General features: G+C 38.7%; 1 protein-coding gene across 2 annotated transcripts in view; it reads left to right on the top strand.

Annotated features, from left to right (window-relative positions):
- The window catches only part of SP1 (Sp1 transcription factor), a 32693-nt gene extending 20868 nt beyond the window's left edge, over positions 1 to 11825 (top strand). For both annotated transcript variants that reach the window (XM_053921451.1, XM_053921452.1), the window contains exons 4-6: positions 6883 to 7051; positions 9163 to 9362; positions 10366 to 11825. In XM_053921451.1, the coding sequence (XP_053777426.1) occupies positions 6883 to 7051; positions 9163 to 9362; positions 10366 to 10679 (683 nt within the window). In that variant the 3' untranslated portion in view covers positions 10680 to 11825. The remainder of the gene's footprint in view (positions 1 to 6882; positions 7052 to 9162; positions 9363 to 10365) is intronic.
- Positions 11826 to 14747: the final 2922 nt, after the last annotated feature.

Here is a 14747-nt window from a genome sequence, read left to right as displayed (position 1 = left end):
TCTGGAGGTAGAGTCCAAGATTGGTGTTGTAGCTCCAGATAACAGTAGAAACCTGGCCATGCTTGCTTTTTACCTTAGATTGGGACAGTTGCCATGCTTGCAAGGCAGCTTTTGGTCATTGGGGCCTCTTTCCAGGCTAGATAAAGGGAGGGAAAAGTGAAGTTTGATGAAAGAAGAAGCAAGCCTAATTGTTCCCGTTTAAAGAACTTTACTGAAAGTCTTAGCAATTTTTATTTTACACTTGATTGATGAAGATCTTGTCGCTTGACTCCTCCTAATCTGCAAGGGATCTGGGAAGGAATTTTTTTTGTAAGATTCTATTTATTTATTCTTAGAAGGGAAGGGACGGAGAGAGGAGAGAAACATCAATCTGTTGCCTCGCTGCCACTAGGAACTAGGCTGGCAACCCAGGCATGTGCCCTGACTGGGAATCAAACCGGTGACTTTTTGCTTTGCAGGACGACGCCTAACCAACTGAGCTATCCCAGTCAGAGCTGGGAAGAATTTTTTTCTAAAGATTGTATTTATTTTTAAAGAGAGGGGAAGGGGGAGAGAGGGAGAGAAACAACAGTGTGTGGTTGCCTCTCACATGCCCCCTACTGGGGACCTGGCCCACAATCCAGGCACATGCCCTGACTGGGAATCAAACCAGTGACCCTTTGGTTTTCAGGGTGGTGCTCAATCCACTGAGCCACACCATCCAGTGCAGAAGGAGAATATTTTTAACTGGAATATTGTAACCCTGAACAAAATCAGGCAGCTTTTAGGCAGGAAGAAGGGAGATAATGAAAACTGGGACCAAGTAGTAGTATCTGCTGTTGAGCACCATAGTATAGTGTGTATACATACACATGCCACTGAAACAACCACAGAAGAGAACGAGGAGTCCACCTAAGTAATTATTTTAGATGGCTTCATCTTTCTTTCTTTTAAACTTTTAAAAGAATTCGGTCTTCCTGGAACTCCCTCCTAAAAATGGATTATGTTGATATCATCTACCTGCTAATATGATATGATGAGAAGGGTATGCCTCACTTGTGTGGTATTTTTCCCCCAAACCAGTTAACTCTGGTCTAATGAGAAAATACCAGACAAATTCAAATGGAGAGATGTTCTACAAAACACCAACCAGAAGTCTTCAAAACTGTCAAGTTCATGTAAGACTAAGATACTGTCTTCGATCAGAGGAGTCTGGAGTCAGAGGAGACATGACGACTAAGTGCAATGTGATATCCTAGATGGGATCCTGAAAGAGAGTAAGGACATTAGTGCAAAAACTGGTGAAATTCAAAAAAGTCTATAGTCTAGTTACTTGTACTAATGTTAATTTATTAGTTTTGACTAATGTACCTTGGTTGTGTAAGGTGTTAACATTAAGAGAAGCTGGGTGAAGAATACACAAGAACTTTTTGAACTATCTTTGCAGTGTTTCTATAAATCTAAAATTATTATAAAACAAAAAAATTACAATAGCTGGAGAAACTAGAAGAGCAAACCCACAACTCTACAATGAAACCATATATCTACAATGAACCAGCAGGTGGGAACAAACTATAAGATCTCTATAGCCCTGGCTGGTGAGGCTCAGTTGGTTGTAGTATTGTTCATAAACCTAAAGTTGCAGGTTCTATTCCCAGTCAAGGCATGTTCCTAGGTTTCAGGTTTGGTCCCTGGTCAGCGTACTTAAGAGAGGCAAACAGTGTGTTTCTCTCCCTCTCCACTCCCCCTTCCTCTCTATCTTAAAAACAAAAAACACAAGTCCATATAAGATCTACAGATTACTGACATTTGTGAAGGGGAAGGAAGCAGAGGGAAGGCAACAGGGCTTATAATGGCCCTGAGAACAGGAGAACTTCTAAATCACCAACAGATATATTTACTGAAGAACATCTTGAACAGTAACTGAAACTAGGAAGGGGTTCTAAAGGGAATGGAGACAGACAGCTTTTGACAGCTTTTGAAATTAACAAAATGAAGATCTAACACAAAGCTTAGAACTGAGGGGAAACTTCCAGGAGTAGAATCCACATTGAGCAAGACAGGGAAAAAGAAAAGGACAAAAAAGTAAGGGAAAGAACAGAAGGGTAGATACCAGAAAGAATGAAGAGTTATGGTTGTTTTTTTGCTTCTGTTTTAATCACTTCGCAAAAATTAGAAAAAAAATTTCTAAAGCTATGAAAATTAGAAAAGCCATCTTGGCTCTTACCCTTTGCCCCTAAAACTTCAAGAAAACTCGTTTTACTTTAGAAATAAGTCTGACTCCATATGAAATTGCGACTAGCAAAAGATACTAGTAACAACAGAAAGAAGCAAAAAAACAGTCCTTCCAAAAGTGAAAAAAGCCTGAAAAAATATGCCTACAAAATAGGTGAAAAATTAAAAATGAGCTAAAAGAATTTAAGGAAATGAAAGAAATTACTGAAAGTACAAATTCAAATTAGAAAAATCTCAGAAATGAGGTGATTAGAGAAAAGGAGAATTTGAAAAGAGAAGTGACAGGAAAGTGACATCAGGAAAATAAAACATAAATAAGGAAAAAATTATTTTAGAAATAAATGTAAAAATAAAAAGACACAAATAAGCACAACACAATGATAAAATAAAAAGACAAAGTAAAGCACAATTTTTATATGTAGCAGAAAGAGGGAAGCTTTTTAAATAAACAAAAAAGAGGTACAAGAGATTGAGAAAAAAAATCACATAAAATATGGGGAATGAAGAGCCAAGTTTTATGTGAACAAAGTCCTCAAGGAAGAAAATGAAACCAATGGGACAGAAAGAAAACTTTCTCAGTGTACGTGGGGAACCTGACCCAGAATAGCCTAGTAAAACTGGTGGATTTTAAGGGGAAAAAATCATTTGAGCATCCACATTAAAAAAAAGCAAGCACCTCATCACTTATAAAGGAAGGAAAGTGGAGTATCATAAGACTTTGTGGCAGGTTGTTTAGTGTTGGAATACCATGGATTAATATTTAAGAGAATCAAGGAAGCAAAACATGAACCAAGAATTTTATATCCAGATAAATAGACCTCCAAGTATTTAAAGACTAGACAATGTAATACTAACATGTAAGAATTCAGAAAATAGCCCAGACTGGTGTGGCTCAGTGGATTGAGCACCAGCCAGTGAACCAAAGGGTTGCTGGTTCCATTCCCAGGGCAGGGCATATGCCTGGGTTTCAGGCCAGGTCCCCAGTAGGGGGTGCACAAGAGGCAACCACACACTGAGATTTCTTTCTCTTTCTCCCTCCCTTCCCCCTGTCTAAAAATAAATAAAATAACATCTTTAGAAATAAGTAAATAGAAGAAAAATAAAATCTTAAAAAAAAAGAATTCAGAAAATAGTGTTCATACAATCCCTTCCTATGGAATCCACTAGAGTTTCAAATAACTAAAATGACTAGAGAACCAGATTTCAGTATCCAAATACTAATTTCCCATTCAAAGAAACTAGACCCTGGCTGGGTAGCTCAGTTCGTTAGAGCATTGTGCCCATATGCCAAGGTTGTGGATTTGATCTCCACCATCAAGGCACATACAAGAAGAAACCAATGAACATATGAATAAGTGGAACAACAAATTAGTCTCTTACTCCCCTTTTTCCTCTCTCCCCCCACCACCCCCGCCTTCCTCTCTCTAAAGTCAATAAATAAATATTAAAAAAAAAAAAGAAACTAGGCATACTTGAAATAATAGCTGATTCTAGATTTAGAGCAGGAAATTAATATTAAACATGGGATAGCTTGTCAGAGGATACAGAAGCCAACTTGGTATTTCTCTATGGCCAAGTGTGGGAAAGTTTGAGCGTCAATAAGGATAAAAAATTGCAATGGATCGAAGTATCAAATACATTTAAATCCACGAGTTCATGTTGATGCAGAGAAAACTGCAGAGGGGTGAGGGAACTATTTGAGGTGGTGGAAATATTCTATATTTTGCTTGTATTAGTTGTTATACTACTTACTGTATATGTATACATTTGTCTAAACCATGGTTTCTCAACCTTAGCAATTTTGAACTGAATAATTCTTCATTTTGGGGGAGGAGCAGGCTGTCCTGTTCATTACCGAATGTTTATTAGCAGCACTAGATGCCAGACCTGACAATGAAAGATGTCTTCAGACACTGTCAGATGTCTCTTGGGGAGCAAAATGGCCCCAGTTGAGAACCCTGGTCTAAATGTATTGAAAAGGTAAATTTTCATTGTAAATTATATCTCAATAAACTTGATTTTAAGAAAAACTTGGTGATTCGTCACTTTTTTTTTTTAAAGATTTTTTAAATTTATTTTTAGAGAGGGGAAGGGAGAAAGAGAGGGAGAGAAACATCAATGTGTGAGAGACACATTGATTGGTCCCCTCTCGCACACCCCCAGCTGGGGACCTGGCACACAGCTCAGGCATGTGCCCTGACTGTGAATCAAACCAGTGATCTTTTGGTTTGCAGGCCACACTCAATCCACAGATCCACACCAGCCAGAATTGTTTGTTTGTTTGTTTGTTTGTTTTTATTGATTTAAATATATAGAGGGAGAAAAACATTGGTTTGTTGTTCCATTTGTTTGTGTACATTTATTGGTTATTTCTTGTATTGCCGTAAGGGTCAAATCCATATCCTTAGCATACTAGGGATATGCTCTTAACCAACCGAGCTGCCTAGACAGGGCTTGGCTGGTCACTCTTCAAGGATTTTAGGAAACCAAGCCACTGTATTTTGAAAACTAGTAATTGACAGAATTAAGCATTTATCCTGTTTTATCCTATTTATCCTATTTCCTACATTAACTGTATCTCAAGAGTAACCAAATAGTCAAATAACGATGAATTTGGGGACCATCTATATGTATTTTTTGGTATTACATTTTGTCACTCCCAGTTGTCAGTTTTTCTGTCATTAAAAGTACAAATTTTCGCCCTGGCCAGTATGGCTCAGTAGAATGAGTGCCAGCCTGCAAACCAAAGGGTCACCGGTTCGATTCCCAGTCAAGGCACATAGCTGGGTTGCAAGCCATGTCCCCAGTTGGGGGTGTGCAAGAGGCAACAGTCAATGTGTCTCTCACACATCAGTGTTTTCTCTCCCTCCCTGTTTCCTTCCTTCTTCTCTCTCTAAAAATAAATACAATTTTTAAAGAATAAAGAACTCTTAATCTTTTTTTAAGTACAAATTTTCTATCCTTTTTCTTTACTATGTCTAATTTACTTTGGACTGGGGAACCAGATTAATAAAATTATTATTTAAAAAGATAGAGCACCATGTATTATGAATCATCTATTTCTGTTACTAGAGATGTTTTTCTTTCTTGATCTGGCAGGGTATTCTGGATATCTAATGTTCCTCACGCATAAGTGGTATGTTACCAGTATTCTGTTTGAACATGGCTGAATACACAAACACTTGGCAGTGTGAGATATATACTCCTTTGGATTAAATCTGTTGTGTAAAATGAAACGTTCAGAAAACCCAGTGTGTGCTTAATATAGGTATAGTTTTAAAATTCAGTATTACTATATTAATACTTGCTGGATTAAAGAACATACATTCCCAAAATCATTTCAGAGCGCAGATAAATAGGGAAGTATATGGGAACCTTTTGAAAATTATAGAGGTTTCTATTTCACCCTATTTTAGTATTGACCCAAGTTTTTTCTCAGAGAATAATAGGGTATCTGACTTAACATGGTGATCTTTTTGAAAGTTCATGACTTCAGCATACTTTTTCACTTTGATAAAACTAAAAAGGTGCATAACTGCCATAACTATTTCAGAAACTGATGGCAGAGGCAACCACTGGGTTGGGCAAGACCGTCATTAAACTGTGCCTTTGGTTTACTAGTTATTTTCATCATGGAAAGGGAAATCTTTAATTTATTTCATTGCTTAACCAGTGCCACATTTTAAGATAAAGCTGTTCATTTTCTTTTTTGAATTTTATTTATTTATTTTTAGAGAGGGGAAGGGAGAAAGAGAGGGAGAGAAACATTGATTGGTTGCCTCCCATAAACACCCTGTCCAGGGATTGCATGCACCCAGACTAGAAATCTTATGTACCTGGACCAGGGACCGAACTCACAACTTAGGTATGTGCCCTGACTAGGATTGGAACCTTCACCCTTTCAGTTATGGGACTACACTCCAACCAACTGAGCCACACTGGCCAGGGCTGTTTCTAGTTTTTTGCTGTTACAGAAAACACTATTGTCATATCTTCGTATACTCATGAGTATCTCCATAGGACATTGCTCGTTCAAAGTGAAATAATTTTGAAGTTGTACATTTAACTTCTTGCTTTTTAAAAAGATTTTACTTATTTTTAGAGAGAAGGGAAGGGAGGGAGAGAGGGAGAGAAACATTAATGTGTGGTTACCTCTCATGCACCCCATACTGGGGACCTGGCTGGCAACCCAGGCATGTACCCTGACTGGGAATTGAACCAGTAACCCTTTGATTCACAGGCAGGCACTCAATCCACTGACCCACACCAGCCAGGGCTAAATTTTTAATAATAAAGCCAAACTGGCCTTCAAAAAGGTAGTTCTAATTTATCACCACCTATATATAAAATACTTACTTTCCCATACCCTTGCCAATTCTGTGCATTATTAGAGTTCAGACTTTTTGTAATCTGATAGGTGAAAAATTGCAAAAGTCCGGTATAAATAAGAGTTGCATTTTAAAACTTGAATGAGATTGACCCAGTTTTCATGTATTTAATTGACTCTGTATTTTCAGCAACGATTCTTGAGATTTCAAGTATGGGTGATATAAGTGAATGTAACTTCAAAGCTGTGAAGAAATGGTGCTGTAAATGTAGTAAGTGAGATGCTTGCAGCTGTGATGACCTCTTCTATTTCTCACCTTGATTCTTTACTCTTAATTTCAGGTGATCATGGAGCTCAGCTTGGCCTTCATGGGGCCAGTGGTGATGGAATACATGATGATGCAGCAGGAGGAGAGGAAGGAGAAAACAGTCCAGATCCCCAACCCCAAGCTGGTCGGAGGACCCGGCGGGAAGCATGCACCTGCCCCTACTGTAAAGACAGTGAAGGAAGGTAAGTTGGCCCAGCCAGTATCTTAAGAGTAACGTAAAAAATTAATATAAAGAATGAAAAATTAATGGATTTGGAGGTAAGAAGAAGAGGGTTGATTTTTTTTTTCTTCTTTTAACATTTAAGACTTGGCAATGTTGCAAAGCAATCAGAGATAGCACAATGCATTTGATTAGGTTACATTATAGGATCTTGGTTCCAGCTCTGATCCTTTCATCAATTCTAAGACCTTGGACCTTAATAGATGGCTGCTTTCTCCTATAGATAAGGAAATCTGATGGAGCCAGCTGGTCTAATGATTATTACCATATGTCTGTTTTGAGATGGTTTTAACAAGGTTGGTTGTAAAACAGTGTTGCAGAGAAAAAAAATATACCTACACTAATGTGTTTTTACAGTGGCTGTCTGAGAATAAGAGTTTTCCAGAGTCTTGTTTTCCCTCAAAATAGACAAAAATGCCCAGTCCAGATAGAAAATTCTTCCATCAGGGACTCTTAACATGTCCTGCAGAACAAAGTTCTGATGATTTTCTCAGTAATAGTACCTGCTATTCAGTATTGTGTCTGGAGAGTTCCAAGTTCTGTTCTTTTCCTTCAAGTCACAGCTTTTGAGAGAATAGAAAGTTAAATAGGTGTTTATATATGTCTTTGGGGAAAAAAAATCTGTTAAAGTTTTGTCCTAATAAAAATATGCACAAAAATAAGAAAAGTACCAAAACAAAAAATAAATTGAGTTATTTATAGGTTAGCCCTACATTACAGGAAAAACCTTAATTAAAAGCACTGAGCTGGGATGCCTAGGTGGATTGAGTGCTGGCCTGAGAACCAAAGGGTCTCTTGGTTTTGATTCTCAGTCAGGGCACATGCCTGGGTTGAGGGCCAAGTCCCCAGTAGGGGGTATGTGAGAGGCAACCACAGGCAGCCACACATTGATGTTTCTTTCCCTCTCTTTCTCCCTCCCTTCTCTCTAAATGTAAATAAATAAATATATATATATATATATATATATATATTCTTTTTTTAAAGCACTGAGTTATAGTAGTGTTTCTCTCTAACAAAGCTTAAAGTGGATTTAAATTTCTGAAGGAACTTCTCTGATTCTCACCTAAATGTGATTTCATTTTCATTATGTTTTTTTCTTTCTGCTAATATGTGCTGTTAAAACCCAAGAAAAGTCCCTCTTGGAAATCTCTCCAGTGCCTATTAATGGATGATACATGGAAAAATTTGGTTTAGCAAAAATGTTTTCAGAGCTGATTCCTGAGAGAGAGGAGCTTATGATCTGCTCCATACAGGGGATATTTTGAGTTTTTTTATATACCTTGAATTAGTTAGGGTTCTTATTGACCTCTATTGATTTTTTTCAGTCCATCTTCCTCTTCCATTGAAGCCCCTGATAGTGGTCCAGTTTTTCAGATTTTAATCTTCACCATTTGGCTCTTGAGTTTTATTTTAGGAAAAAAGTTCTATAGGTGTAAAATATTTTCCTTAAATTTCTTAACAAGGTGCTTAAATGGAGAGACCGTTTGTCATAAGCAAGTTCCTAGCCAAAAATACCACCATATGCATAGTAGTTTCTATGGAAAATGCATGTATTGAGACTTAAGCTTTTTAAAAATAGAAGAAATCACATGAGAATGATTATTTCTTCAAACATCAAACATGAAAATTGAATAAGGAACAAGAAAATAAAAAAGAGCAAATGTTAATTGAGAGGAAACCTACAACTTGAATTTTGGGTGTTAAGAACCAGAGTTGTGCCCTGACTGGTGTGGCTCAGTGAATTGAGCACTGGCCTGTGAACTGATTCCCAGCTAGGGCACATGCCTGGGTTGCAGGCCAGGTCCCTTGTTGGGGGCATAAGATGTATCTCTCACACATTCATGTTTCTATCCATCTCTTTCTCCTGTCCCTCTAAAAATAAATAAATAAAACCTTAAAAAAAAAAAAAAAGAACCAGAGGCAATTGAGATTTATCTTTTGATAATAAAGATAAGCCTTTAAAAAAGAAACTTTGGGTTAGTTTTGAGTGAGTGGGGTAATTGCTGTTGACACTGTGGTTCTTTAATTTTTATCTCTGGAATGAATGATGAATAGTTGTATTTTCACTTACAGAGGCTCTGGGGACCCTGGCAAAAAGAAACAGCACATTTGCCACATTCAAGGCTGCGGCAAAGTATATGGCAAGACCTCACACTTACGGGCACACTTACGTTGGCATACAGGAGAGAGGCCATTCATGTGCACCTGGTCATACTGTGGGAAACGTTTCACACGTTCGGATGAGCTACAGAGGCACAAACGCACACACACAGGTGAGTGGGAGCGTGGGGAAGAAAAAAAATAGTAATAGACCAGAATAGAAAGGCACAAAATGTATCTATGAAATTACTAAAAATTATGAGCAACTTATGTTTGGAACACAAATGTATGGATCACAAATGGAATTGGAGTTACTCTAGAAAACCTTTAAGAAGGAAGGAGCTGGGGCCCTGGCTGGGTAGCTCAGTTGGTTAGAGCATTGTCCCAATACTCCGAAGTTGTGGGTTCTTTCTCTGTCCAGGGCACATAAAGAATCAACCAATGAATGCGTAAATAAGTGGAACAACAAAATGATATTTCTGTCTCTGTCTCTCTTTCTCTCCCTTCCTCTCTCTTTAAAATCAATTTTTAAAAATTAAAAAAAAAAAAGGAGGAAGAGGAAGGAACTAGGTTTTAAGTGGAATTTGGAAGGGTTCCATTATTCTTGTTAGTCTTAGTCCTGTCAGACTTTTCTGCTGTATTCTTTCCTTTCTGAGGACCAAGCATCCCTCCTTCCTTCCTTTTTTTTTTTTTTTCTTTTTTCTTTATTCCTCTCCTCCCAGAACACCAAATTTCCTTTGAAAGCAGTCCCTCTATCTCTATTCTTAATTATGTGTTTTGGGTGGTATTGACCCTGCCCCCAGCTCTAGGGATGGGCCGTGATTGGCTTAACCAGTTGATGTATCCATTCCCCACAGGATGTTTGGTTCAAGGGGTGGGCAATTAAGTTTGTCCAGGAAAAGTGAATATTGGGACTTGGGCTGAGAATGCAGGGCCACAGACACTTTCTCCTTCTTGGGTTTGTGATGTGAAGATATATGGCCAGGAACTGCTACTCCCCAACCCTTACCTATTTTTCTTCCTATAAAACCCTATCACCAGGTTTTTCTTGCTTTTATCACCTTTTAAAACTGAGTTAATATTTTGTCTTACAAAGTTTGAAAGCAGTAATTGGACAAGGTACTCCCTACTTTCTGAGATGTTTGCTTCTTATCTACTTTCTCTTTTTTTACTTAGGTGAGAAGAAATTTGCCTGCCCTGAGTGTCCCAAGCGCTTCATGAGGAGTGACCACCTGTCAAAGCATATCAAGACCCACCAGAATAAGAAGGGAGGCACAGGTGTAGCCCTGAGTGTGGGCACGTTGCCCCTGGACAGTGGGGCAGGTTCAGAAGGCAGTGGTGCTGCCACTTCTTCGGCCCTTATTACCACCAATATGGTAGCCATGGAGGCCATCTGTCCAGAGGGTATTGCTCGTCTTGCCAACAGTGGCATCAACGTCATGCAGGTGGCGGATCTGCAGTCCATTAATATCAGTGGCAATGGCTTCTGAGATCAGGCACCCAGGGCCAGAGACATATGGGCTATACCCATTAACCCTGGGATGCAAGATAGCATGGGTCCAAGAGACATGTGGGAGAGAGAGCCATGAGGCATTAAAATGCATGGTGGTGGGAAGAATTGGGGAGGGATACAAGAGAAGAGATGGGGTCCTGGCACTTACCTATATCATCAGTGCCTCCTTGCAGTGGGAAACATTAGTGAAAATTCTGTTGGTGCCACCCTTTGATGAGAATTTGTTTGACCCCAGTTTCTTCTTATATTTCTCACCCAGCCTCCCTGTCCTGCATTTCCCTTCTCAGCTCCCTCATGATGGATCACCCCCTTTTCTAAAGCCATCATGCCTTGATAAATATATATGATCATTGAAATACTTTTTAACAAAAAACAGATTCTATATTATATATATATACATATATATATATATATATATAAAAGATATATAGAGATGCATTTGCAGGGGTTGGCTGGGAGGAGGAAGGAGACCATTCTGTGACCAAAATACCTTGGTCATTTTTTTATATTGCCTTATTTCCTTATGGCTGAGCCTTGTTGTGACACATCAAGCTTCTATAGATGTTGTCTTGGCTTCCCACTAGGTTAAGCATCCATATGCCCTGCTTTTAGTTTATATATACATACATACTGTTTTTCTTAATTTCGTCTTTTTATTTGGGATCAGCTTCTTGCACTCCTTTCCTGACTCAGTCCTTTCTGTCTCCGTTTCTCTCACCTGATCATTTCATGTTTTGGAAGTGAGGTGCTTCTGTGAATCTTTTAAAGTCTTAAGTACCAGCAGCAGAATGGAGAAACCTTGAAGCCCAGGATGATGCTTGAAGTAACTGTGTGGAGAGAGTGTTCAAAATACTAGTTACTGACGCAGGCACCCTCTTGGTGCTGGAGAGTCAAGGGCACCTCTCCATCAGCTGCTCTAAGCATCACGAGTCAGAAGCCTTTCTGTGTAATTGTACAAGAGATCCTTTGAAGGTTATAATCTGGGATCAGTTTGTATAAATTATCAAAAGATGGTCAAATAATAGGTGGGGGCTTTTAATAAGAAAATGATGTGCTCAGAAGCAGAAGTGACTCAGTAGTCCAGTTCAGGAGTTAGTGGAGTATTTGGACTTTTGTATAGCTGTCTTCCAAGGTGGCTCTAAGCTTTGATTTTACATAAGCTTCTGAGTTCACATTCTGAAAGGAAGTACACTTCCTCTTTTGAACATCCCCAGTACTGTCTTTCCTATTATGTTATTAAGGAGCATCAGGCAATGAATCTCTTCTGGGTTTCCATTCTGCAGAACTCCAGAGCATGGACTAGTGGCAAGACAGTGGTCCTTTGATCTTTTCCCTTATCTCTTCCTTGGGTGGTTCCTAAGGAAAAAGGAAGCACATGATCATGGGAACAATAGCCCAGAACAAAAAGAAATCTTGTCTTACCACTGTTGTATATGGGAGAGATTGGGAGAAACCATCCTACTTTCTTCATGGCCTAATTCCTGAAGAGTCTGATCCAAAAATTATAGCGGCAGGGAACTCTTAGTGCATTTGGCACTGAGATTTAAATGCAACCAGAGTTGTCCTCAAGGCCCAGCCATTAAAACATCGGCTCTCTTGACCTTCTGGTATCTTGTCAGAGGGCTTTTCACTGTGAGGAAGTGTGGAAATGGCTGCGTGTATGTGTGTAATCTGTTAGGTTGGGGATAGGTTTTCTGTTAGCCATTACTAAAAGAGACCTGCAATAAAAAATTACCCTGATCTGATAGTGAAGTGTTTGTGTATGACTGTGTGTGAGTGTGTGTTTATGCCTGTATATATCTACACGCAGATGAGAAATTATATTTAACACTGTTGGAAAATAAATTCAGATCAAAATGCCTTTCAGGCCCATTACCTAGAAATCTATCTTAAAATCTAGGTATGTTCCTGAGGTCATTTCTTTGCTTATGCTAAATTAGTTACAATTATGAACGGGGGATATTTTTTTAATATATTTTATTGATTATGCTATTACAGTTGTCCCAATTTTTCCCCCTTTGATCCCCTCCATCTGGTATTCCCATTCCCTCCAGCAGTTTCCCCCCGACCTTAGTTCATGTCCATGAGTCATGCATATAAGTTCTTTGGCTACTCCATTTCCTATACTGTTTTTAATATCTGAATGGGGGATATTCTACTGCACTTTTAAAAGAAGAAACTATTTTTGTGTTTGAAGGTGAAACCATCTATTGCAGAATCCTAGTTCCTTTCACAAATTTTTTTACCTTGACTACAAACAGATGATGCTATGATTCTACTATATATTTTACATAAAATCTATCCAAATTAGGGCTTGGGTAAGTTTGTGTTGTTTAACCTGAAGTACAATAACTGTTAACATTCTAAACAGAGTCCACTCCACTTTGTCCTTTCTCTGCAGACTTAGTACTGTTTTAACACTCAGGAATCATTGCAAGGAACTTTCTCCAGGTCAAATTAATACTAAAGTAAAAGTCATCCTTGCCCAGCCATATGTCACAACCCTTTATTCCATGAAAGGCAGAACTCAGAACCTGTTATTTTATGGCTGTAATCATGTATATAGACATCTTTTGGAGGAAAGAGGCAGGATAACTCACTGGAGTTTGCAGTATTTTGCTAGAGCATTTGAAGGAATGGAATCTTCCCCAGTATGAAATTATTAAACTAGCTTACTGAAGCTGAGGACTACAACCTTTTAGGATGTTATTTTAATGATGTTTCTCTCTGGCATGGAATGTTGGTTTACCCTCCACCCCTTTCATTAGCATTAATATGAGTGAATTTATATCTAATTCTTTCCACTTGCCCTATTTTCTTCTCACCAAGGAAGCTCCAGACCCTGTATCTTGTTGGACCCCGCAACTGAAGCAGCTTCTGCTTTTGTCTTCCAGCAGCAGTGAGCCACTCAGTCTTTTCCACAGGAAGTTAGGAGCCTACATTCCTTGAGTCAGGAGCTATTGCTGAAAATCCCTTTTTTTGAACTTTTGGTCAGCAGAAATTAATGTAACTGAGAGGCATATTCTAAATTCTTTTTACATGAGTTCCTTTTCTATTTAATTTTTTAAAAACGACCAAACCTTGGAGAGGAGTGGTAATATTAAAAACTCATTTCCCTTGTTCTTTCAGGTTGCCCATTCACTTTCATTTGCTTGTCATTTGACTGTCTGACTTTGCACCCAGAGCAGTAACAACCCACACCATCTTCCTTTAGGGACCTCCCAGTCGGCACTGTGTGGGTGCTATGCAGAATTAAATTTAATGGATATTTCTCAGCCTGGTTCAGAATCAGAACCCTTGATCCCAGAAAGAATAGACTGCAGTGTGGAGTAAAGATTGATCGGGGGAGGGTTAGAGACAAAAGCTGTAAATTACTATGGCTGGTTGATTTTTTCTACTATATACATATATATATTTTTTGCTTTTGTATATCCTACATAGGAAACTAAGCATTGTATTTTTTTAACAAATCTGAGAAAGCACTATGAACTGCAGATGTTTGACTTTCAGAATATATTTTGTATTACTATCTTCACATTGTGTGAATACTGGAAGCTGCAGATCTTTGCTAGGATGCAATAAATTTATATACATTTTGAGGGGTTCTTCTGGGGGTATTAATCAAGCCCCTGTTATGTTTTGAGGGAGCCCTGGTGCTACTTGCTTAAAGTTTTCATTCAATTGTAAGTACCCTGATGCCTTTTGGACCTTGGGATCAGATCAAACGAGTTTTGGAGATCCAGGTACCAAGGAAATGAAGATAGTCTAGCTGCCTCAAGTGAGGTGCCCTTTGCATAGCTCTCCTTCCCCCTATTCAAAGTTGGGTAGCCTCTTGGAGTTGGGAGGGAAAATGTGAAATCTCAGAGTTTCATCTCTTTTAGAAGAGAGCCGGTAACTTATATGCAAGGATGAAAGGTGGCAGCGGTAGCTTTGGGGAAAGGGAGGAGGACATGGCGCTTCTCCAACCCCAGAAAACTGCTTTTGAAAACTGCTGATAAAATATGGGCAGGTTGCTTTACTTTTGTTTGGGAGCCTGTGCTCTCTC

Source organism: Desmodus rotundus, chromosome 3 (genome assembly GCF_022682495.2).
Source record: "Desmodus rotundus isolate HL8 chromosome 3, HLdesRot8A.1, whole genome shotgun sequence".
NCBI lineage: Eukaryota > Metazoa > Chordata > Mammalia > Chiroptera > Phyllostomidae > Desmodus > Desmodus rotundus.
Note: the sequence above shows the minus strand (reverse complement) of the source record. Positions and strands in the feature narration are given on the sequence as shown.